This window comes from Candoia aspera, chromosome 1 (assembly GCF_035149785.1).
Source record: "Candoia aspera isolate rCanAsp1 chromosome 1, rCanAsp1.hap2, whole genome shotgun sequence".
Taxonomy (NCBI): domain Eukaryota; kingdom Metazoa; phylum Chordata; class Lepidosauria; order Squamata; family Boidae; genus Candoia; species Candoia aspera.
In genome coordinates, this window is record NC_086153.1 from 189,163,239 (window position 1) to 189,189,145 (window position 25,907).

Here is a 25,907-nt window from a genome sequence, read left to right on the forward strand (position 1 = left end):
TGGGAGAAGGGGATCAGGCCGCTCTCAGGGAATGCAAGACCGTTGCCTTGTACCAATCTCGCATTCCAGATCCTTGTTCTCAACCCTGGCCTCTGGCTGCTGCTACTGAATGCCAGGTAAGTTTGTAATAAGGTCTCCCTCATCAGTGACTTAATTGTTGATGAGAGGGCCAACCTGGCATGTATTACCAAGAACTGGCTGGGTTCAGAAGGGGGGAATTGCCCTTTCTGAAATGTGCCCTGCTGGGTTTCGAGTGTGGTATCAGCCAAGACTCCAGGGTGAGGGTGTGGCGATGGTTATCGGGGTGTCTCTTACAGCTTTCAGGGGCACTGCTCCATAGGTCACTGGATGTGAGATCCTGTTCATCAAGTTGGGCTCTAGGAATCAGTTAAGATTGTTGCACCAGCCTTGCTGCTGCATAACAACCTCCCTGCCTGAGCTCCTTGACTCTATTTCTGGGTTGGCAGTGGAGTTCCCCAGACATATGGTTCTGAGGGACTTCAGTCTGCCTTCGCTAGGAGTGGGGTCTGAGGTAGCTTAAGAGTTCATGGCCACCATGACGGCCATGAGCCTATCCCAGATCATCCAGAGCCTGACACGGGACAGTGGTCATACACTGGATCTGGTGTTCCTGTCGGAGCAGTGGCTATATGATATGAAATTTGGAGAGCTTTTGGTGTCTCCCTTGTCATGGTCAGATCATGTCCTGATTTCCATAGGATTCTTAGTGCCACTATCCATTGCAGGGAGGTTGGACCCATTACATTGGTCTGCCCCCAGTGACTGATAGACCTGGTTGGGTTTCAGAGGGAACTGGACATTGTTCCTGTTGGTCTGCTGTATGGCCCATCCGAAACCTTGGTCGCCACTTGGAGTAAGGGGCCAGCTGAGGCCTTGGATTGGATTGCTTCCATGCGACCTCTCCTCTCTCTCAGGGTTCCCATCTCTCCCCATGGTTCATGGAGGAGTTGAGGAAGATGAAATGAGAAGAGATGTCTGGAGCGTCACTGGTGCTCAACGAAGGATGAACTCGACTGGACATGGGTTAGAGCCACTGTTAAGGCCTGCCTTGTGGCGGTAAGAGCAGTGAAGCATCAATACTCCTCCACCCTTATTGTGTCATGAGTACTGATGGTGAGCAGGTGGGGGCCCCTATCCAAGGGGAAAAACACATGCATAGTTTAGAGACTTTGAACTTTCCTTCGAAGAAACTCAGAGCAGACCCGCCTTGATTTTTGGGTTTAATCTGTGAGGGTTTCCCATGGCCTTTCAGTTTGGCAGGATTTTCTGTCTAGTGGAGTAGAACAATAAACACTAGAGACTCAAGCTACCGTCTCAGCGTGGTTCTTCGCTCTAAGATAGGACATATTGCGTCCGCAGATAGCTGCCCCGCAGTCCTGTTTCAGGTGACACGAGCCCTCTTGGGTAAGGGGGGCTCAGAGAACCTTTTGCAGGGGCTTGTGGAGGAATTTGCTTAGCATCTGTCAGACAAAGTCACTCAGATTCGCTCACAGTTGGACACTGGGCTTGTTGCAGGTCCAGAGGAGATTCCTGGGGAGGAGGCTTGCCCAGTTATCTGGGAACAGTTTGAACCTGTTGGACCTGAGGAAGCAGGCAGGGCCCTTAGGACTGTGAGCTCAGCCACCTGCTCTTTAGATCCATGCCTCTCCTGGCTTGTTAAAGCAGCCCAGGAGGTGTCATTTGAGTGGGTTCTGGCGGTGATTAATTCTTCTTTGAGTAAGGGGGATGTTCCTTTGCCTCTTAAAGAGGTTTTAGTTCACCCCCTCCTCAAGAAGCCATTGCTAGACCCCACCATATTGGACAATTTTTGTCCAGTATTTAACCTCCCCTTTTTGGGGAAGGTGGTTGCATGACAGCTTCAGAGGACCTTGGATGAAGTGGATTATCTGGACCCTTTCCAGTCAGGATTCAAATCCAGGCATGGGACAGAAATGGCATTGGTCACACTTTTGGATGATCTCTGGCGTGGGTGGGCTGGGGGTTGTGCATCCATCCTTGCCCTACTTGACCTCTCAGTGGCTTTCAATATCATTGACCATGGTATCCTTCTGGATCGGCTTAGAGGATTGGAGATAGGCAACGTGGTGGTGTGCTGATTCGTTTCCTTTCTCTAGGGTTGATTCCAGGCCGTGGTGATTGGGAAGGAGAGGTCCTGCTCTTGACCGCTACTGAGTAGGGTGCTGCAGTGGTCGGTGCTCTCTCTGCTCCTATTTAACATCTATGTGAGGCTGTTGAGTGAGCTCATCTGTCACCATGGGGTGATGATACCCAACTATACATCTCTGCCCCTGGCGAATTAAGTGGTGCTGTAGACCTCTTATCCCGGTGTCTGGATGCTATTAGGGTCTGGATGGAGCACAACAGGCTTCAGTTGAACCCCGGCAAGACTGAGTGGCTTTGGGTTTTGGGGCCTACTGGTTCTAGGACTATACCATCTTTGGTGCTGGATGGAGTGGCACTGCCCCAGACAGACCTGGTACACAGTCTGGGGGTCCTTCTGGACTCACAACTCCTGCTCAAAGAGCAGGTGGCAGTTATGGCTAGGAGGGTCTTTGTGTTGTGTTCCAGTTGCACCTGTTCCTGGATTGGGAAGCTCTACTCACTCATGCCCTAGTCACCTTCAAATTGGATACTGTAATGTGCTCTACATGGGGTTGCCCTTGAAGAACATCCAGAAGCTTTAACTGGTGCAGAATGAAGCGTCACGGGAAGTTATGTGCACCCCAAGATCAGCACACGTCATACCTCTGCTCCACAAGCTGCATTGGCTGCCAGTTTGTATCTGCCAATTCAAGGTGCTGATTTTGGCCTTTAAAGCCCTTCGTGGCATGGGATTGGGTTATCTGAGGGACCGCCTCTCCCCGATTACCTCAGCCTGTCCCATTCAATCTGGTAGAGAGGGCACACTACAGGTTCCCTCTGAGAGGGACCTACATTTGATGGGTCCCAGGAAGCGGGCCTTCTCTGCCGTAGCGCCTGCCTTATGGAACATTCCTCCCCCCTGAATTAGGTTAGCTCCATCCCTATTAATGTTCAGGAAGGCCCTCAAGACCTGGCTATGTCACCAAGTGTAATGATTGCCTATTCTAATATACATCAGACTCATAAGCAGGAATTCAAAGATATCTGATTTATTGAAGAACAGCATGCAGGGTCACAAAGAAAGCTGAGAATGATGAAAGCGCGGCAAATTCAAACTAAAAACCCTTGGTGCAAACGAAATCCCTCCCCCCTTAGAATCTTCTCAAGTCCACAATCACAGGTGCTCCTAATGGTTTCTGATCGTCTGTGGGAAAAGTCCTTGAACAGAGGACCCAAACACATTCCATTCTCCTGATTCCACATACAGAGCTTGGTACAAGGTTTCACAGCAGCTCCCTCCCAAACAGAAACACGTGTCAGTGCCATGGCATGAGAAACGTTACGAAGTTTGAAATACATTGAAACAGTGAACATGACATACTGCCCCCCAGAAAAAAAAACCCCACAATACATCAAGCAGAAGGCTTCAATGGATAAGCAAGGTGGAAGCGGTTAATTAAATCAGGAGCGTTAACATGGTGAGCAGACACCCATTCAGGATGGGGAAAGTGTTTCCATCGGACCAGATACTGCAGGGTGCCTCGAAGTTTGCGAGAATCAACGATGTCTTTGATTTCGAAGTGCTGCTGCCCGTCAATCATAATAGGAGCAGGAGGAGGAGGTAGAGGGTGCCAACGTGGCGACTGGTGTACAGGCTTAAGCAAGCTGTAATGGAAGACAGGGTGCAAGTGCTTCAAATTGTGAGGCAGTTGCAACTTAACAGTAACTGGATTAACAATATCAATAATAGGAAAAGGACCAATAAATTTGGGGGCAAGTTTTTTAGAGGGCTGAGGGGATTTGATAAATTTAGTGGATAAATAAACCTGATCCCCAACTTTAAAGTCATGTTGTGGAGAACGATGTTTGTCAGCTTGAGACTTGTAAGCAGTCTGGGCATCAGCCGAAGCTTGCTGAATTACTGGCCAGGAATCATACAGTTTAACAGCCCAATCAGATGCAGAACACGCCGGGGGAGGGGGTTGAGGCAGTTCAGGGATGGGAACAAAGTCGTGACCAGAAACAACATGAAAAGGAGTTTGTCCGGTACTTTGATGCACAGCATTATTGTAAGCAACTTCAGCAAAAGGTAACAATTCAACCCAATCGTCTTGATGGTAGTTAATGTATGCTCTAAGGAATTGTTCGAGGGTGGCGTTTAAAATTTCAGTAGAACCATCTGTCTGCGGATGGGACGATGTGGAAAGCGCCTGTTTAGTGCCAATCAATTTTAAAAATGATTTCCAAAATTGGGAAGTAAACTCTGTGCCACGGTCCGAAATTATGTGGGAGGGGCTACCATGGAGCCGGTAGATGTGGTGGAAAAACAGGCGCACCAATTGCGGGGCTGAAGGTATGGATGCGCATGGAATAAAATGAGCTTGCTTAGAGAAAAAATCCTTTACAACCCAAATGACAGTTTTCTTCTGACTGGGTGGCAGGTCCACAATGAAATCCATGGAAATCTGGTCCCAGGGACGGGACGGACTGGCCACTGACTGTAAAAGCCCCTGTGGTTTCCCCCCTTTACATTTAGACATGGCACAAACAGGACAGAAAGCAACATAGTCTTTGACATCACATCTTAAGGTTGGCCACCAAAATTGGTGGTGAACCAAATGCAATGTTTTAACAAAACCAAAGGGTCCAGCAAGTTTATCATCATGGGAACGCTGCAAAACATCAGCTTGTAAAGTTTCAGGCACATAAAGGCGGTGTTCCACCTAAGCTAGACTGTCCTCAAAAGAAACATTGTCTCTATTAGCTAGCAACCAAGTATCAGATTTCAGTGCCTGGAGAAAGTCCTTTGTAACTGACAAGGAACTTGCACTTTCTGCTTCCCAGGGCGTGCTGGGGGCGAGAGGGCTTGTGCACGGGTTTGGCTCCGAGTGACGGCAGCCAAGCCCAATTGTGGTCTAGTGAGAACAGTACCAACCACATCAGCCACCTGGTCGTGATCTTGAGGTAAACGTGACAATGCATCAGCAAGGAAGTTTTTCTTTCCAGAAATGTATTTTAACTGGAAGTTAAAGCGACTAAAAAATTGAGCCCAACGAATTTGTTTAGGGCTGAGATGTCGCGGTGTGCGAAGGGCTTCCAAATTTCTGTGATCAGTCCAAACCTCGAAAGGGCACTTAGTTCTTTCAAGGAGATGGCATCAGGTTTCTAAAGCTGCCTTGACTGCAAAAGCCTCTCTTTTCCTAAACATGCCAGTGGCGTTCTGTTTCAGAAAATTTCCTAGATAAGTAGGCACAAGGTTTTAAACGATTTTCTGAATCCCTGTGCAACAAAATAGCCCCAATCAAAGAGTCAGAAGCATCGACTTGGACCACAAAGGGGCGTTCAGGATCAGGGTGCTGCAGAATAGGCTCAGCAGTGAAAAGAGTTTTTAGTTTATCGAAAGCTGCCTGGCATTCAGGTGTCCAATTCAACACCGCCCCAGGGTTCTTAACTTTACGCGTTTCACCCAAACCCTTGGTACGGAGTAAATCAGTGAGGGGCAGAGCAATCTCAGCGAACCCCGGGATAAATTGCCGATAGAAATTACTGAATCCTAGAAAACTTTGTAATTGCCTCTGGGTGCGGGGACGCTCCCAACTCAAAATTGCCTGAATCTTGGCAGGATCCATTTCTATACCCCGGTCAGACACTCGATAGCCCAGATAGTCAAGTTGTTTTTTGTGGAACTCACACTTGGGGAGTTTGGCATAGAGTTTGGCATCTCTAACACCTGCCTGAGGAGACGTTCATGTTCCTCCTCAGTTTCAGTATAAATTAGAACATCATCTAAATAAACCAAGACCCCTTTGAATAAATGATCATGTAGTACTTCGTTGATCAATTGCAAAAACACTCCGAGTGCCCCTGCCAACCCGAAAGGGAGAACTTTGTATTGAAACGATCCCAGTGGGCAGTTAAAAGCAGTTTTCCACTCATCTCCAGCTTTGATGCGAATGCGAAGTAGGCTTCGCGAAGATCAAGCTTCGAGAAAATTTTGCCTTTTGACAAATGAGCTAACATGTCTTTCATGAGGGGAAGAGGCTATTTGTTGACGATTGAGACCGAATTTAACCCTCGGTAGTCGGTACAGAGCCGAAGCGTGCCATCCTTCTTTTCCTGAATAACACAGGAGCCCCAACTGGGGAATTGGCAGGTTCAATAAATCCCCTTGACAGATTTTTGTCAATGAAGTCCTGCAGCGCTTCGAACTCCTTCTGAGTCATAGGATAAATTTTTGGCTTGGGCAACTGAGCATTGGGGACCAACTCAATTGCACAGTCACTTTTCCGGTGAGGGGGTAACTGATCTGCTTCCATCTCCCCAAACACATCTGCAAATTCTTGATATTGAGCGGGCAAGCCTTCTATATGTGGCAAGTTGGGGCGTGGCGTGTCGATCGCCACCCTTCCAACCCCAGCGCAGGCAACCATCTCCGCGGCAGGACCTTGGTAAAATCCATCTTTAAATGTCACAGTCCTGTGCTCCCAACTTATATGGGGACTTCGATAGGTCAACCATGGGATCCCCAAGATGACCAAGGGGTTACCAACTGGGGCTATAACAAATTTCAAAGTCTCATGGTGGCTGCCCATTTGCATTTCAATAGTTCTAGTGAAATGGGTTGCTGCCGCCTCCCGCTGCTGAACCATCCAGCTGTGTAAAGATCAAAGGACGCTGGAGGGGAAAACTCGGCAATTCCAAAGCGGCAACCAAATAGGGGTGAATTAAGCACCTGGAACACCCAGAGTCAACTAAAGCCCACACCTCGGTAGATTCTGTGCGGGAACTCAACTTCACTTTTACTGTTAAAGTGGGACAGTCATCACTCACCATAGCATCTTTGTGCCCATCCTCCCACCTGCCAGCTGGTGCCCATCGTGGCAGGTGGCTGGCGTTTCCCGCCGGCTCCTTAATTTCGTCTTCAGCCTCTCCCGAAAAGTAGATTAATTCTTCAGAGACGGCTGTCCCCTTGGCAGCTGTCATTTGTCACGAGGCAGGGGGCGACTTGGCCAACGGCTTCCCTGCTCGATCTCCGGCTTTGGCTTTCGGGCAATCAGCCGCTTGATGGCCCTCCTTCCCGCATCAAAGATACCACTCGTGTAGCGCCAATCTCTCTCCTCATCCCAGGCTCTGTGGCTTGGCTGGACAGCAGTTGTAGCACTTTGGGGTCCTCTCGTAGTGGTGTGTGCTTTTTCAGGTTTTCTGGTTTGCAGGAAGGTATGCTTGGCATTCTCAGCCTTCCCTGCCAGACAGATCCAGTCATACAGTGACTTGGGGTCGTCTCGACCTAACGCCCAGCACAGGACATCTCAGTTGAGCCCCTCTTTAAAAAGCTCTATTAGAGTCGACTCAGACCAGTCAGTGATTCTACCAGCCAGAGCTCTAAACTCTAGAGCATAATCGGCTACTGACATTTGGCCCTGGGTAAGATCCTTCAACGCCTTCTTGGCTTGTGCCTTGGCCAGAGGATCTTCAAAATGCAGTTTTAACGCCCAGATGAAATCATCGAAATCTAGTGCAGGGGAGTCAACATCATATAATTGGACATACCAGTCAGCTGCTCGACCCTTCAACTTGGTGGCAGTGGCATTTATTTTAGACTCTTTGGAAGGGAAGCATGCCCCAAACTCTCTCATATAACTCTTAGCATTAGTCAAAAAGAAGGATAACTTTGTTGGATCCCCATCAAATTTGACAGAAAAGTCTCTCGCTCCGCCTCTTGCTGGAGTGGACCCAGTAGGCACTTGAGTGCTTTGGCCCTAGGTTATGGTAGCTTTACCTTTATGAGGTAGGGATACTGATGGCCGGGTTCTGCAGGGTGGAGATTTGTCCCGGAACCGTCTCCGGCCCCATTCTGCCGGTGGTCTAGATGGGAGGATGGGGGATGGTTGCAGAAGGTTGGGATCTCCTCCGCGTCTCCCCTGTCCCTCCGTTGACAGAGACAAGTTTTTTAACATGTACTCTATCAATTCCATTTTGGCTTCCATCACTCGTAGCCTCTCAGGGGTCTGAGAGTCTCTTCTCCTTCGAGTGCCTGGTTTTCTCTCAGTTGACATCATAGTGGATTCTTTGTTGGGGGTTAGTGGGAACCGATACTTCCAGGACATCCCTGATGTCCCTGGTTGGGGGTCCCCCACTTCATCCAAGGTGATCAACTCAGTGAGTGATTTGCTTGGTGCTGGTGGCCTTGGTTCTCCCCCATTCTTGGATTCTTCCAAATCAGAATCGGAATTTGATTCATCCTTCGAAAGGTCTCAGGATTCTGAAGGTTCTATAGTGATGTTTAGTTCTCTGCTTTTGACCTTCGACTCAGCCATCATTAACTATATTTCCTCACAAAAAACTAATCTTGGTAGGAGCTAACGGTATAATTTTGGATTCTCAGCTTTATGTAATGATTTCCTATTCTAATATACATCAGACTCATAAGCAGGAATTCAGAGATATCTGATTTATTGAAGAACAGCATGTAGGATCACAAAGACAGCTGAGAATGATGAAAGCGCGGCAAATTCAAACTAAAAACCCTCGGTGCAAACAAAATCCCTCCTCCCGTAGAATCTTCTCAAGTCCACAATCACAGGTGCTCCTAACAGTTTCTGATGGTCTGCGGGAAAAGTCCTTGAACAGAGAAAATAACCCAAACACATTCCATTCTCCTGATTCCACATACAGAGCTTGGTACAAGGTCTCACAGCAGCTCCCTCCCAAACAGAAACATGCATCAGCGCCATGGCATGTGAAACGTTACGATGTATAAACTACATTGAATCAGTGAACATGACACCAAGCTTGGGGGGGTCCCAGGGAACCGGCGACATTTTAAGGCAGCTACGCTATTGTGGGTGATACATGGTTGGCATATCTCTCTCTCCATTTTATGATTTGTATGCTTCAATTTTTTAACAATTTTAAAATTCTTAATAATGATTGTTTATTTTTTTTATAACGATCGTTTTTATATTGTGGTTTTATTTGATTGTTGTACACTGCCCAGAGTCACTTTGGGTGAGATGGGCGGCTTTATAAATTTGATTAATAAATAAATAAATTAAATAATGGATTTTATTTAAATGTATAATGCCTGCAGCCCTGACCTCCCCTTGCCACCTTTCCCAGACAAAATAGTAACAGAAAACTGTTTTTCTGAAATTCAGATGTTGAGATCTTTGTTGTTACTCTGCTCTGAGCAACAGAGAAATATTTTTGTTTCTACTGTTTCAGGAGAGGGTCCCAGCAAAAAGACTGCAAAACACAGAGCTGCTGAAGCTGCACTGAGTATTTTGAGAAGCAGTTCAGATGTCTGGTGAGTTTGATGTTGAGCACTGTGCTGCAGTAGCACTGGGCAGGCAGTTAGCCAGTTCACATAAGAGTTAAAAGGGAGGATTGCCTGTGGGGTCCACACTAGCCCTGTTCTGCCCTCTCCATCCTGCTCACTGGTCCCTGATCTTCCTGTGTTGATGGAGAATGTTTGTCAGGGTGTTCTCACATTTTCTTAAATGATAGCAGATGTTCCTGAATAGGGATTGCTGGACGATGTCATTTGTTTTGGAAAAGTATTAGAAGAAACAGAATATCAGTTACCTCTGTTAGGAGATAGATGATCCACTGAAATCTTTTCTGGCATTTTAGATTCTGTCAGAATTGTTATCACATTTACAACTCTGTACATCACTTGGGAAGTCTGATGAATTTTCGTGAAAATCTGTTTAGGTATGAGTAAGTGGGGATTTCATAATTAGTAATGTCTGAGATTGCAGAAAGCTTCTGTATTTTATCAATTTTGAGCAAGATTAGTCCATGTGCAATCCTTAATTTACCTTCCTGCATTCTTCTGTAGCTTAATTTTAACATCTCTGTGCAGTCAGTTAGTTCAGGGGTCCATTAAGTGTTCTTTCCCTGTGGTCCACTACTAGGAGTCAGAGAATGAAAGAGAAAGTAAAAAGGACATCAGAAAGTTAAAAATGCTAAAGAGAATTGGTATCCCCACCAACTTCTGACTCCAACTTCTGCTAACTTCAGATCCATCTGTCAGACTATTAGGGGGCCCAATAGTCTATGAAAAAGTTAAAAAATATGAATAATGACTCCTGTGAAAAATCTAGTACATTTGGCATTAAAATTCATGTGTAATAGTGCCAGAAATAATTACTAAACTGTCAATTTTAAGTTTACTATGTTCATTTTAGTATTTCTATGCCAGACCATTTAATCCCTGAACCTCTCAGTCAAGCACAGAATCAGACCAATCCGATTGGATCATTGCAAGTGAGTTATAATAACTTTATGCTACTTTGCTGTTTTGCCATTTTGTTCTGTTTTTAAAGTGCATATGTTTTAAGAAGTTCAAGGAATCATACTAAATTACAAATCAGGCTTACAAAACTTTTTTTCCCTTTTATTTTTCCCTTTTTATTTTCTGATGACAGAGTAATACAGGTAGTTAGGAACAAGTAGCATGAATGAGGAAAGAGAAGACTGTTCATACCACCCAACATAAAGCCAAGTTGGTGATAACAAAACAGGTGAAGGGAAAAAAGATGGAAGTACTGATACATTAGACAAGGTTCCTCTACCAGAAACAGAAACAGAAAAGCTTTCTCCGTGAAGGATGACACAAAGATCTTTTCTTTGCCCATGGGTCTTGTCCAAGATTGGTTTGCGTGTACAGTTCCTCCACATTTTTCTTTAATTGAGATTGACGGAATTGATGGGAAGCTTAAAAATGGAGCTTGTGTCTACCCCATCCTCCTGTTACCTTTGTAATTGCAATCTGGATAAAGACTATTTTGTCCCAGATTTTAGTTGCATTTGGGAACCAGACATTGTAGTTAATTGAAACTTTGATTTAACAGGCTGTTCAGGGAAAGGTGTCCATTAAATCCAAATGCCCGTCTTTTTCTCTCTTTCCCTTCCCAGTGGTTGACTACAGACACGAGGAAAGCCCTCTTAGGCCATGGAACCTAAAAACCTAGAATCCCTGATCAAGAGGCAAAGCACTAATGATAGAAAATTGGCTGTGTTCAAGAGAACATCTTTTGCCTTTAGTCTCTCACAGAACCCCATCAAGTTCTTGCTCTTAGGGATCTCATTCTCAGCCTTAGGGACTATCGAAGGAACCTTTTTTCTCCAATTGCTCTGTCACCACAGAAGTGTAGATTGGGGCAAGAACCAGGGTAGGGGAATTGCCACGGCTCCCACTGCTCCAGTGCCTAACCACTGGCCTGCCTGGGTGATCTTCCTAGCATCTTCTGCTCTTCCCTCTCTTGGCTGCCGCCCAAGACCATCACCTGCCCCCCAAATCTTTCCAGCCTCCTTTTCTCAATTCAGTCATTGCCTAGATGTGCTGCCCAATCTTCCCAATGCCTTCTGTCCCTCCCTTGCCCATGAATTCAGACATGGGGCTTGTACGTATGCCACCAGTCTCCTTAGCACCTTTCTGCCCCCACCTGGAACTCAAACACGAAGTATGCCAGGAGCATATCCAGGTCTTAGCAGAAGTTATACCCATTGTCTAGACTGCTTCCCCAAATAACAGAGAAGTCCACTATTGTAACCATTATGTCCAAAGTCAGTTAAAATGAGGTCTATTAAACAGAGATTTCCTGTAATTAATTTTGGGGTTTGTTTCCTGTGCTGGGTGAGGAAACTTCTGAAATGCAGTGATTCCTTTAAAGCTGGATCTAAAATCTCTTCTGTTCCTGCTTTTTTCCCTTAAGGAGCTGGCTATGAGGAATGGTTGGAGGTTACCTAAATATTCACTGGCCCAGGAGACTGGGCCGCCTCATAAGAGAGAGTTTACAGTGACTTGCAGAATAGAAGCATTTGTAGAAACAGGTACATAATTGTTTTTCAAAATGACTTGAATTTAGCAAAGGATTAACGATGTTGAACAATCTATTGATTTTCTATTTTTCATACATTTGGGGGGGGGGTGTTATATATTTTTGCTTGATAAATTGCCTTGTCAGATATTTCACTTGGAAGCCAGGTTATGAATGCTTTGAATTAAATGTTCTTCTGGACATATGCCTGCACATATATCAGGGCAGGGAGAAATAGTGATTTCTTACAACCTATTGGGAATTTTTTATGCATAACAAGGCATGCATACAGGACAGGACAGTGTCCCTTGTCTATATTCTTATGGAATATTCTACTTCACCATTGTTTTTAAATGAAGGCAGATACCAATACTAACTTTTTAAAAAATACTTATGCATACCCCTCTGATCTATATACAGGAATTACTTCTATGCTGTGTTTTTGCTCCTTGAGCAATTACACGTGTTTTGAAGCTGGAAGAAGAGAGGGGGAAGGGTTGCAGACACATATTTCCTATTATATGAAATGCTGTGGAGTCAGGAAACTAGAGATAGGTTTCCTCTTATCTCCTCCGACATAGAGGAAATTTTATTGGTTTAATAAAATCAGGGTGATTTCTTTCTTGAATCACATTGGTTACATTTCACATTGTCCAGACAATAGAACATCAAAACAGTGATCTGTTACCCCCTGCACATTGTATACTGATTTGTTTGTTTGTTTGTTTTGGTATTTCAAAAGATAGTTCTTCCAGAAATATCTGGCCAGTAAAATCTAGCAGTAGAGTGGTAAAAGTAATGTAAAATTATATGTACGTTGATGGAAGGAAGATTTCATAACATCCCTAGGCAGAGCGCTTTTGTTTTTCTTCTGATATGACTACTGAGTCAGCAGTGCATGTCTTACTCCCCTGTCCCCTCTCCTATGCTTGATGCACAAAGCTTATACACCTACTACTCTCCTCCTGCATGGACTAATCAGATAGGCAAGATACCTATGTCTTATTTGGAGAGATCCCACCCGAAATGTCCAGGAATAAAGCAAAGTTCTGTTGGATCACCATTACTCTCAGCAGATATTGGAGCTGATCACCATTTAGGTGAGGGATTGCCCACAGCAACCTTAGCATTCTGTCATTAATCTGCTTTGCTGTTTGGTTTACATCGTGCAGCATATTACTGTTCTATTTTTCAATTGGTCTCTGACTATAAATCAATAAGAGAGTAGAAATTAGGATTCATATGATTTATCTATATATTTGTGCAATTTATCTATGCAGAGATTATTTCAAGGCAGGGGCTTTTATTCCTGGAACTTTTTTATATGGTTGAATAGATGCAGTCAACTAAGTCTGTAAGTCCTTCTACTAATTGCACTCGCAGCTCCTTTTCTTCCTGTTCCCAGAGAGACTTCCACTTCACACTACAACAAAGTGGTCAGCTGTAGTAAGCCAGGTTCAAATTAGGCCTCAGCCAAGTTTTAGTAAGCCTGGTTCAAACAAAGCCATCAGCATCTCCCTCTTCTTTATATTCTTCCACACCGTTGTGTATGCTCCTCCATTTAATGACTTGATGAATCAGTACTGACGGTAGCTAGAAGGGATCTCAAAGGGCAGGAGTTAGTCATTGATGCCTATTGCTGAAGTTAGTAAGAACTACAGAACAAAATATATATGAAGAGAATTTCAAAGTTGTGGCTACAGAAAGGGATGTACATGCCCCAACTGTAAAATTTACTGTTTGATTCCAGAATGTGTTTTTCTAATGTAATCCAATATGAGTTCTTTATCTATTTCAATAACTTTACCTTTTGTTTCATCATCTAGGTATGGGAACATCTAAAAAATTAGCAAAGCGAAATGCTGCTGAGAAATTACTTGAAAAATTCCATAGTTTTTCTCAGGATAATATTGCAATTTCTTTAGTAAGTAATTCATTAAATTTAATGGAAAATACCTGCTTTACCACTGAACTTCATTAATATCTTCTTCATTCCTAATAATAATCCTCCTCTGTCCCCCATCTTTTCCTAATAGGAAAAGGATGACATTTTTATACATAGTAATTTGGGAATAACTTCCACTGAGCAAAATTTAATTTATTTCTGAGTAAACAAGCATTGAATTGAACCCTGCAGCTGCCTCCAGAAGCTAAAGTTTGTAAATCAGGATGTACAACTCTTTCCAGATGAAGGTTTCCTCTTAGCCCTTGATTGGCATACCAGGGGCTGAACTTCCAGTGATAGACAGGGTTAAGACACAGATGAACTAGATCAACCTCCCTGGAGACGTCCTTGCAGTCACTGGCACCCTGTTGTAAATACCTGAGGATCCTACTTTTTCCATTGCCTGACAGCTCCTTTCCTTGATTGGCTTCGTTACGCAAGAAAGAGGGATGGGGTTTTATACATATTCTAAGAAACCCCACCTATCCACTTGGTATCCATGATGAACTGCGTTATTGTTTGGTGTAGATTACAGTATATGCTATTTTGACAGCTGCAAAAGGCTTGATAAACTCTGCCGTTCTTCTGCACCTGATAAAACTTCAGGAATGCTGCCCTGTCCTGTAGTTGGCCATCTTCTTCACTGGAACTTCTTCACTGGAGAAAGCAGTGTTTTTTCTTCTGGTGCTGGAAGGAACTGGCTCAGTATCTTCACAGTAGGGCTTCACCACCACCACTTAGGCAGGTTGAAATGCTAATAAAAATACCTCACAGACATGACTTGAGTTTTTACTTTGCCCTGCTTATTCTTTATTACTCTTCTGAAAATGTAAGATATCAAAATCATGGAATTGTTTCATGGCAGGAACAAACAAAACCCCAGCAAATCGTTCCAGAAGTGAAGAACTGTTTGGTATTCCTTGAATAACCACCAGTTCATGCAACATTCATAGTTTTAAATGATTACTAGACATCTAAGATGAAACAGAGCTGGCAACTTTTATTACTGTGCTTTTAATAAAACAGTATTACATGCAGAGCTTTAATACTCAAATAAAGCAGTATAGAAAGTGTCATTTGCTTCCTTTCTGCTTGGCAGGTTTCAATAAAGCCGTACTAGGACTCCTGATAGCTTGGCAATTGTAGATGATTGATGGTTGTCCATGATAGATTAAAACAATACTATTAAAAACAAACCAAGCAACTACAGTAGTCCTCATTTAGCAACCACAATTGGACCCAGCAACTGGGTCATTAAGCGAAGTGGTCACTAAGTGAAACTGCTACTCTGCTTGTGATCTTACTTCAGCTTTCCTTTGCTTTTGTTGTTTATTCGTTTAGTTGCTTCCGACTCTTTGTGACTTCATGGACCAGCCCACGCCAGAGCTTCCTGTCAGTCGTCAACACCCCCAGCTCCCCCAGGGACGAGTCCGTCATCTCTAGAATATCATCCATCCACCTTGCCCTTGGTCGGCCCCTCTTCCTTTTGCCCTCCACTCTCCCTAGCATCAGCATCTTCTCCAGGGTGTCCTGTCTTCTCATTATGTGGCCAATGTATTTCAGTTTTGGCTTTAATATCATTCCCTCAAGTGAGCAGTCTGGCTTTATTTCCTGGAGGATGGACTGGTTTGATCTTTTTGCAGTCCAAGGCACTCTCAGAATTTTCCTCCAACACCACAGTTCAAAAGCATCAATCTTTCTTCTCTCAGCCTGCCTTATGGTCCAGCTCTCGCAGCCATATGTTACTACAGGGAACACCATTGCTTTAACTATGCGGACCTTTGTTGTCAGTGTGATGTCTCTGCTCTTAACTATTTTATCGAGATTTGTCATTGCTCTTCTCCCAAGGATTAAGCATCTTCTGATTTCCTGACTGCAGTCAGCATCTGCAGTAATCTTTGCACCTAGAAATACAAAGTCTTTCACTGCTTCTACATTTTCTCCCTCTATTTGCCAGTTATCAATCAAGCTGGTTGCCATAATCTTGGGTTTTTTGAGGTTTAGCTGCAAGCCAGCTTTGGCACTTTCTTCTTTCACCTTCATCATAAGGCAGGTTTCTCTTTGCTTTCAGCCATCAGAGTGGTATCATCTGCATATCTGAGATTGTTAATGTTTCTTCCAGCGATTTTAACTCCAGCCTTGGATTCCTCAAGCCCAGCATGTCACATGATGTGTTCTGCATACAAGTTGAATAGGTAGGGTGAGAGCATACAGCCCTGCCGTACTCCTTTCCCAATCTTAAACCAGTCCGTTGTTCCGTGGTCTGTTCTTACTGTTGCTACTTGGTCGTTATACAGATTCTTCAGGAGGCATACAAGATGACTTGGTATCCCCATACCACTAAGAACTTGCCACAATTTGTTATGGTCCACACAGTCAAAGGCTTTAGAATAGTCAATAAAACAGAAATAGGTGTTTTTCTGAAACTCCCTGGCTTTTTCCATTATCCAGCGGATATTGGCAATTTGGTCCCTAGTTCCTCTGCCTTTTATAAGCCCAGCTTGTACATCTGGCAATTCTCGCTCCGTGAATTGCTGAAGTCTACCTTGCAGGATCTTGAGCATTACCTTACTGGCATGTGAAATGAGTGCCACTGTTGGATAGTTTGAACATTCTTTAGTGTTCCCCTCTTTTGGTATGGGGATATAAGTTGATTTTTTCCAATCTGATGGCCATTTTGTGTTTTCCAAATTTGCTGGCATATAGCATGCATTACCTTGACAGCATCATTGGCAAGATTTTGAACAGTTCAGCTGGGATGCCGTCACCTCCTGCTGCCTTGTTATTAGCAATGCTTCTTAAGGCCCATTCAACCTCACTCTTCAGGATGTCTGGCTCTAGCTCACTGACCACACTGTCAAAGCTATCCCCAATATTGTTATCCTTCCTATACAGGTCTTCTGTATATTTTTGCCACCTTTCCTTGATCTCTTCTTCTTCTGTTAGGTCCTTGCCATCTTTGTTTTTGATCATACCCATTTTTGCCTGGAATTTACCTCCGATGTTTCTAATTTTCTGGAAGAGGTCTCTTGTCCTTCCTATTCTATTGTCTTCTTCCACTTCCGCGCATTGCTTGTTTAAAAATAATTCCTTATCTCTTCTGGCTAACCTCTGGAATTTTGCATTTAATTGGGCATATCTCCCGCTATCACTATTGCCTTTTGCTTTCCTTCTTTCTTGGGCTATTTCTAGTGTCTCAGCAGACAGCCATTTTGCCTTCTTGGTTTTCTCTTTCTTTGGGATGTATTTCGTTGCCGCCTCTTGAACAATGTTGCGGACTTCTGTCCATAGTTCTTCCGGGACCCTATCTACTAAGTCCAGTCCCTTAAATTGATTCTTCACCTCCACTGCATATTCCTTAGGAATATTAGTGAGCTCATATCTAGCTGATCTGTGGGTCTTCCCTAATTTCTTTATTCTGATCCTAAATTGTGCAAGAAGAAGTTCGTGATCGGAACTACAGTCAGCTCCAGGTCTTGTTTTTACCGACTGTATAGATGTCCACCACCTTTGGCTGCAAAGGATGTAGTCAATCTGATTTCGGTGTTGTCCATCTGGTGAAGTCCATGTATAAAGCCGTCTCTTAGGTTGTTGGAAGAGAGTGTTTGTTATGCAGAGTGAATTGTCTTGGCAAAATTCTATCAGCCTATGTCCTGCTTCATTTTGTTCTCCCAGGCCATACTTACCTGTAATTCGAGGTGTCATTTGACTGCCCACCTTAGCATTCCAGTCTCCTGTGATGAAAATAACATCTCTTTTAGGCGTGTTGTCCAGTAGGTGCTGCAGATCCTCATAGAACTGCTCTACTTCAGCTTCTTCAGCATTTGTGGTTGGGGCGTATATTTGGATCACTGTGATGTTAGATGGCTTGCCCTGAATTTGAATTGAGATCATTCTGTCATTTTTGGGGTTGTATCCAAGCACTGCTTTAGCCACTTTACTATTAATTATGAAGGCTACTCCATTTCTTCTGTGGTCCTCTTGTCCACAGTAGTAGATCTGGTGGTCATCTGATGTGAAGTGGCCCATTCCAGTCCATTTCAGTTCACTGCCGCCCAAAAAGTCTATCTTTAATCTTGACATCTCACCAATAACCACATCCAATTTGCCCTGGCTCACAGATCTTACATTCCAGGTTCCAATGGTGTGTTGATCCTTAGAACATCGGATTCGCCGTTCACCACCAGCACCGTCGGCCGCTAGCCATCCTTTCGGCTTTGAGCTAGCTGCGTCATCACGTCTGGGGCTAGTTGAACTCATCCTCTGTTCCTCCCCAGTAGCATTTTGACCATCTTCCGATCTGGGGGTCTCATCTTCCGATGGTATACCGACATATCTCTGGTTGTACTGATCCATTTAGTTTTCACGGCAAGAATACTGGGGTGGGTTGCCATTACCTTCCCCAGGGATCACATTTAGTCTGACCTCTTTGTCATGACCTTCCCTTCTTGGGTGGCCCTTCACGGTTTAGCTCATGGCATCATTGCGGTGCTCAAGCTCCAGCACCATGACAAGGTAATGATCCTTTGCTGAAGTCCTTTGCTTTACAGACCTGTAAAGGTCATAAAATTACTTTTTCATCACCATTGTAACTGAACGGTTGCTAAAAGAAGCACTCACTAAATGAGGACTACCTATATGGCAGAAGTTTAGACAGGGCCACCAGATTTGGTTGACCACTAAATGGCAGCAAAGAAATGCAGAAAAGTCTAAATCATTGCAGCCCTCTAGTGATCCTCTGGATTCTTAGTGCTGTATTACCTCCTCTTACGAGAATGAGCACTTTTTCAGTTAAGAAAAAAAAAGACGTGAAAACATCATTGGTAAAAGGTGAAAGATTTATATGAACTGAAGAGAAGCCAGAGTAGAAACCAGAAATTAATAGTCTTTTTCTTCCTTTTTTCTTTTAATTATTATTACCTTTCCCTCCCCCCCATTTTTTAGGTATTTTAATTTTCAAGTATTTTAACCTTTGTTAAATTTGCTTCGTCTATTGTTTATTTCCTTTTATCAACATATAAGCATATAGATACACACTAAGTAACAATACAGTGGAGGTCTTAATAAGTAATTAGTTTAAGACTGAAACTGTTATCACATAACTACTACTTTGATGAGAATTTTAGTCACTTTCTTTTTTATATTCAACTTTGGATGAAAAGTTAAATTTTTCTTAAGAATTAGACTGTTTTTTTTAATTAGATTTATATCCAATTTTATTAGATTTATATCCAATTTCCACCTTTAGATGCATCTCAGGATCAGAACTGCCAAACAGCAGGATGTAGCTCTTCTGTTTGCAAAAATGACTTATTCAGGAAACAGACTATGAAAAAAACTTATCCATCTTAACGGGGATAATTATGGTTACATTTTAATGTGGATCCAGTGTGAACTGGCTCATATGCAAGGAACTTCTAACCCATCATCTCTCTCGGGAAGCCGCGTGCAACTTTTCCCAGGCTGAACCTCTTTAAGTGGCCTGCCACATCCACACTGCTGAGTCGGTAGCCAGGATAAAAGCTCAGTTTGATACGATTCCATTGACATATAGAGTGCAATTGCTCTCTGGTCATATATTACTTCCTGTTTAAACATTACACTTGGGTAACAGTATTGGGAAGTCTCTGGAGATTGCAAGTTGTGCATCTCTGATCTGTGGCCTCACATAGGCATGATAAGAGGGTTGACACATGAGTTAAAATTACAATTAGCTAATACGGTAGCACCTTTGCCTAAATTCTGTTCTCTAAATAAAGCAGCCTTTATATTTGGTTTAACTTTATTGAAACACAAATTCCTAAAACGTAACCTTTCAAATATCTGTCCGCTTTTCAGGAAGACCCACCAAACCTATCAGAGTTTTTAGTTTATCACCAAACTTTGTTCATTTGTTTATATTTCAAATTTAGTCACTGCCCATCTTACTCAAAGAGTGACTCTTGCTGGAATTCCTCTGGTATCCTCTAATGCCATCTTTCTTTGCCCTGAAAGACCCTTTGTCTCTCTTGTTTCCCTCAATCTACCATCACCTGGAATTGATGATAAATCCACAGTACCGTGAGAAAAGTATAAGAACTGTCTGGATTGGTATCTTAGAATTGCAGAGTGTTTTGGATTCAATTCAGAAGAGGCACTATCAGGAGTATGAATACAGCACCTGTCTGTGACTCATTAAAGCAGAGCATGGGTCTCCAGGATCATATGGCTACAGTGAAAACTTCCTCATAATAACCTTATGACCCCAGAACACAACTTGGTTGCTTTAATGAGTCACAGACAAGTGTTGCCTTTGCACTCCCATGTTTTCTGAATAAAATCTATAGCATTGCACAGTCCTAATCTCCATAATAGAGGATTTTTAAAATACTGATTCAATGACTAAATACCAAGCAATATTAAAATGTGCAGCAAAATCTAAAGCCTCTATGTTTGTTTCAGAGAAATGAACAAAATCATAATTTGGGATGCACATGGGATATCCTAAGGAACTCTTCTGGCAAAAAAATTACTGTGTTGAAGATAAGTTCCCTCAGTATTCCCAATACAGATTATATTCAGCTTCTTGAAGAAATTGCAGAAGAACAAGGTTTTAATACAAAATATTTGAACATAGGTAAGACCTGGTGCATTTGGTAGCATACATTTCTTTCCTTCATATTTCTTCTCCCAACAATGCTGGGGCAGTAAGAGTAGTTTCAGGCGTTATGTACCCAGAGATTATTTTTAAACATTTAGCCTGAATATATGTTCAAGGATTACCACAATCAGAGAATCAGTTTCTGTATTTTGGCTATTTTTTTAAAGACTTAGATACTGTTCTGTAGCTAGTTTTCAGAACATTACATTGGTTAGAAGATGAAAAATGCAGAGAAATTGCTTGCTTTTCAAAAACACAGTGGTGCATGCCATAGTTGGCAAACCAGCTCCCTTAATTTAGTCAAAGAAGAACATGAACATGTATGATCCAAGCCAAATAAATCAGAGTGGGCAATCTATGCACCTCAAACCCCTTTCATGTGTCCACTGAGCTTTCATTATGGTTATTTCAACTCCAAACAAAAAACCCTTGATCTACCTCTGCAGAAACAGAAGGGTTGGGGTGGAGCAGAAAATTCAAGCCATGCCTATGCATTAAATGTAGTCCAAGCTGCTGTGAATCAATGTCCTGTCTGTTTCAGCTCATAACACATGGGAAAAAAAATATTAAAAGGATGCTCAGCCTTAAAATGAACAATGGAATTGGTTCTAGAAAAGAAATTACTGGTATTCTGGTGTGTTTGTAATCCTGTAATCCAGTGGTATACAGAATTTTGTATTATGTTACAAGTCTTCAATTGTATATGATGCTGTTAGGCCCCTTTGCTATTACATTAATCGTATCTTAATTGGCTTTAGTGGAATCCAGAATGGAGTTGTTCTGCACCTTTGTGAATAGGGTAAGAGGGTCACCATAAAAAAATGTATAGATAAGGGAGTCTGTCATTGCTAGCACAGGATGAAAAGCGTGGTTTCTATATCAATCTTTAGAGTAAGGCAACATCTCTGATGACTTGGTAATCTATTCAGAATATTTGGGAAAGAATTTACCAATGTTTTGTTTGCTAAAAGGTAATTTTCTACTAATCATCATTTGTGTCTGTAATTTCAGAGGAGTTGAGTGAGAATGGACAATTCCAGAGCCTTGTGGAACTTTCAACCAATCCAATCATAGTTTGCCATGGGACTGGAATCTCCTGGAGCAATGCCCACAATGATTCGGCTCATAGTGCACTACAATATTTAAAAATCATGGCTGGGAGGAAATAAACTTGAAACGGAGGAAGAACGAATGTGGGTATATTTGTATACATCTTTCTGTCTTAGAATTGAACAATTTCCAAATTCTTGCTGTTTTTTTAAAGTCACATCACGACCTCTACATTCATAATTGTGTATTATAAAGAAAAACTAACTTAAAACTATTATTACGTTTTTATTATTTATTTTGGAAAGCTAGAACCAGGAAAACCTGAACCTGCAAAGCTGTGAGCATGGAATGAGGCCCACAGTGTTCAACTCTAGATCTGTTGAATCAGAATCCTCAGTACCAAAGTAGTCATTAGTCTGTGAGCAGCTGTAACCCAAAAGCAGCCTTGGATTCAGTGCTTCCTTTCTCCATATTGTTTTGTATAGGGATGGGGAAGTCTGACTTGAAGCAAGCCTGCTGAAGAGTCCAGTGTGTGCTTGAGCTGGAGGGAAGGAGTTTGTTTCTTAAGAACACCATGCACTGGAATCCAGTTCATTCTTCTCCATTATTTCTTACAGTGTTAATATATTGTCTTGTCCAAAGTTCACAGTAAAACCACAGATCAAAACATAAACCATAACACTACAGTTCCATAAAATCATATTAAAAGTAGATTAAGATTGAAAATATGATTCCAAGTTTCTTAAAAAGCAGATTGACATCCATATCCATAAAGCAACCCAGTGTGCAAACAGTTAACCCCTCAAAGCCCAGTGAAACAAAACATCTTCAGGCTTCTCCTGATGGATAATGCTCTGTGATCTTCCAGACTCCATAAGAACAGGGCAATCACCAGGAAGGCCTGCCTCTTCCCTCATCAACATTTTCCAGAGCCTTGTAACAGGCAGCTGGAGCCACCATCTGGCCCAAGGTCACTTCAGCTAGCCTGCCTTTCCATTATGCCAAAACCATTAACTTCTACTGTAAACCAGCCAAACTCAAAACATAGCAGTTCTCCAATTTGACCCCAGAGAATACACTCCCAATCGGGAGCAGGGGCGCAACGACACTGTTCTCCACCCCTTGGCTTGTACATAATGAACTCCTTCAAGCATCAAGTAGTCATAGGTAAACCCTTGAGCGCCATTATGACAGGCCTTAGTCACAAATTATAGAGGAGCACAGAGATGATCTTGGAAAAAATAAGTGACCATTAGTAAAAAGTGAGCTTAATCCAGGAAAATAAGTATAAGAGACTAAAGGAGACTTCTGGTGGGGGCAATGGCAGCTTGAGCAGGTTTTTTTCTGGTCTGCAGACTGACCTGTCGTGGCAATTTTTTCAGGCTCAGGCAGGCTTCCTTAGAGCCTAGAAGTGTTCTCCAGAGTAAGGAGAACCCCAGGAATCACCCCTTGTGTCCTCTGGATGGCTGGTCACAGCCAGAAGATGCAAAATGGTGTTTCACAATTGACTGGTGAGTGATCAGTTGGGAGGCAGGGCTGAGAAAGAGACTAAAGATGCTTCACTTTGACTGACTGGTATAAGGGAGGAGAAGGGAAATACTGTCAGGCTTCCAAGATTGTTTTTATAACCTACAGCAATATCTTGGCCCTTCCCTTCCCCCAATTCATATCCTCTGCCTTCCACTTTCTACACTTTGCTTCTCTTCTGTCCCCTTCTTCTGTATCTGTCACTTGGTGTTCCACACAATCTTGAGTTTTACCAGTCTTCTCAGTTCTCTGGTCTTCCATTCTATTTGATTCACAAACACTTGTCCAGCAATCACATCTCATTCCTCAGCGCCTCAGGAACTGCCAGGATGAAAAATGCTCATACTCGCCAAAAAACCTCAAGGTCCATGCCAGAGATACAGACCTCAAAATAATGCTATATATAAAGAAATAGATTGCAAAAATTGCCCAGCAGAGTGGTAGTATTTACCAGACAATCATGTCAAGCATCATCCATCCATCCATCCATCCACTCACTCACTCAGGCACTTTATATATGCACATGTTTTGCCTCACAACAAATGTTTCTCAACTTTTTGACCCTGGAGAAACCCTTGAAATATTTTTCAGGCCTCGGGGAACCCTTGCACATTCAAACTCAAATATAGGCCAGAAGTTACAAAATTATTATATTCATTTCATGGGTAGGCCTGTCTATATGCATTAACAGTGTTCTTACACTAAAGAATGAAACTTACCTTTTTAATGTGAAGTTGCCTGAATTTGAAATAATTTTCTAAATAAATCGTGATCTCCCAGGGAACCCCTAGTGACCTCTCACAGAACTCTAGGGTGCCACAGAACCTTAGCTGAAAAACCCTGGTTAGGGTAATGACTGGCCCAAAGTCACAAAACAAATTTCTATGACTAAGGGTGGATCTGAACCCAAGTCTCTCAAGTCCAGGTTTAACACCCTAGCCACTACATTGCTGTCTTGTATGTCAATTTAGCTTTAAAGAATCTTCCACTGAAATAATACAAGTGATTTTAAAGGCTTGCAATAATGGGGAAAAACTTGTTTCCATTCAAGCCTTTCTGATAGGCTCACAGAACAGATGGGGATCCAACCATGAGTGGTTGGGCTGGATATTTGACATGTCTGCTGTTACACAGTTACAATACACTAGATTACAGTCACATTACACTGAGCAAAGAGAAGTTGTGAGATTACCACTTAAGATATATTCTACTGGATGTTATGAAAAATTGCCAACAATGTTTCCTTTGAATAATTACATATTTCAGTAGGCAGGAGCAGAGCTTCTGATCTCTGCAGGCTTATTCCCTTGAAGTTATTTATGTATGCTGGCATTCCTTTTAAGATTGCATGTCTCATGGAACCATGAAAACAGCTTGAATTTATGCAGCAGAAGGCTGAATCTTACAGTCTTCATGAAAATGCTTACAACTGGGATCTCAAAACCTGTATTTCTGATATCTGAAACTTCAAAGAAATGACTATTATAAGTACATAATAGCTAAGATATATTACTTCCTTTGTGTTTAAATTTCTTCTCAGTGCATCAATTGTGGCCTTTTAAAACAGTTTGAAGACTGATTTCATAGAAATGATAAAATCTGTAATCACTACCTTTTTCATTAGATGTGTCATTCTTTAATAAATTGTTTTAAACAATACACATAGTATGTTTTTATTTTTGAGAAAAATATTCCATATATGGTAGCCATTGCTTATTTCCTAAATATGGCCACTTAATAATGCAAGTAGAACCATAGTTTATATTAAATGTGCCTTGTTCAGTACTCAGTATGAATGCAGTCTGCATGCCCACTGTTCTCACTAGAAATTCAGATTGATCCAAAAACCTGCACAGAGCTTCTCATAAAAGTAAAATTATTAATTTAAGGTGGTACTCATTAAAGTGGCATTAATGTGTGTCCCATTTTTATTATCACACAGCCATTCAAAAATGTTGGGGGATATCCACCAAATTGAAGTTGCTGCAAATCTATCTACTAATGTTATTAGTCGTGCAGTCAGTCACAGTGGTCTTTCAATCACAGTGGTCTTTCAAGTGTTCTTATGTCATATTGTTCAACTTAACTAAGGTTGATCACTGTCTTGAGTATTTATATAGATAAAACTGGCAGTACGGTTGATACCAAGGGACGTGGTGGCGCTGCGGGTTAAACCGCTGAGCTACTGAGCTTGCCGATCAGAAGGTCAGCAGTTGGAATCCCCATGACAGGGTGAGCTCCCGTTGCTAGTCCCAGCTCCTGCCAACCTAGCAGTTCGAAAACATGCAAATGTGAGTAGATTAATAGGTACCGCTTCGGCGGGCAGGTAACGGCATTCCATGTAGTCATGCTGGCCACATGACCATGGAAGTGTCTACGGACAAACGCCGGCTCTTCGGCTTTGAAATGGAGATCAGCACCGCCCCCTAGAGTCGGACACGACTGGACTTAATGTCAAGGGAAACCTTTACCTTTACCTTTAAGGTTGATACCAGCTTTTTATGAGGGAAAAATGTGTATAGGAAGCTGTTCTTAAATGGCATACTCTGCATTGCTAGAGAAGTCTGCTGTACTCTAGGCAAAACCCAGTGCTATTCAGTCCAAATGCAGTAAGGATATTATTCACTGAGTCACACTGATTTAAGTAAGAATTTTGATGAGTTTTCTATTTACAGAATTCCTTTTCTGGAGGGAATAATAAAAAGCAAATATTCCTGTCAGTTCAGGATTATTTTAACATGTAATTTGTGTTTATGCTAATGCTGGAAAGCAAAACAAAAAGTAACTTTATTTGTTGGGATTTTAAAAGCATTAATTG

At 42.6% G+C, this 25,907-nt stretch overlaps 1 protein-coding gene across 4 annotated transcripts in view; it reads left to right on the forward strand.

The window, feature by feature from the left end:
- Positions 1-24,254, forward strand: part of PRKRA (protein activator of interferon induced protein kinase EIF2AK2) — a 29,842-nt gene extending 5,588 nt beyond the window's left edge. The window contains exons 3-9 of one of the 4 annotated variants that reach the window (XM_063318125.1): positions 9,328-9,409; positions 10,293-10,371; positions 11,823-11,940; positions 13,754-13,851; positions 20,314-20,488; positions 21,524-21,775; positions 24,245-24,254. In XM_063318125.1, coding sequence (XP_063174195.1) covers positions 9,328-9,409; positions 10,293-10,371; positions 11,823-11,940; positions 13,754-13,851; positions 20,314-20,488; positions 21,524-21,681 — 710 coding nt within the window. In that variant the 3' untranslated portion in view covers positions 21,682-21,775; positions 24,245-24,254. Of the gene's footprint in view, positions 1-9,327; positions 9,410-10,292; positions 10,372-11,822; positions 11,941-13,753; positions 13,852-20,313; positions 20,489-21,523; positions 21,776-24,244 lie in introns of those variants that run through there. The other 3 variants (XM_063318128.1, XM_063318126.1, XM_063318127.1) reach the window with 3 other exon arrangements.
- Positions 24,255-25,907: the final 1,653 nt, after the last annotated feature.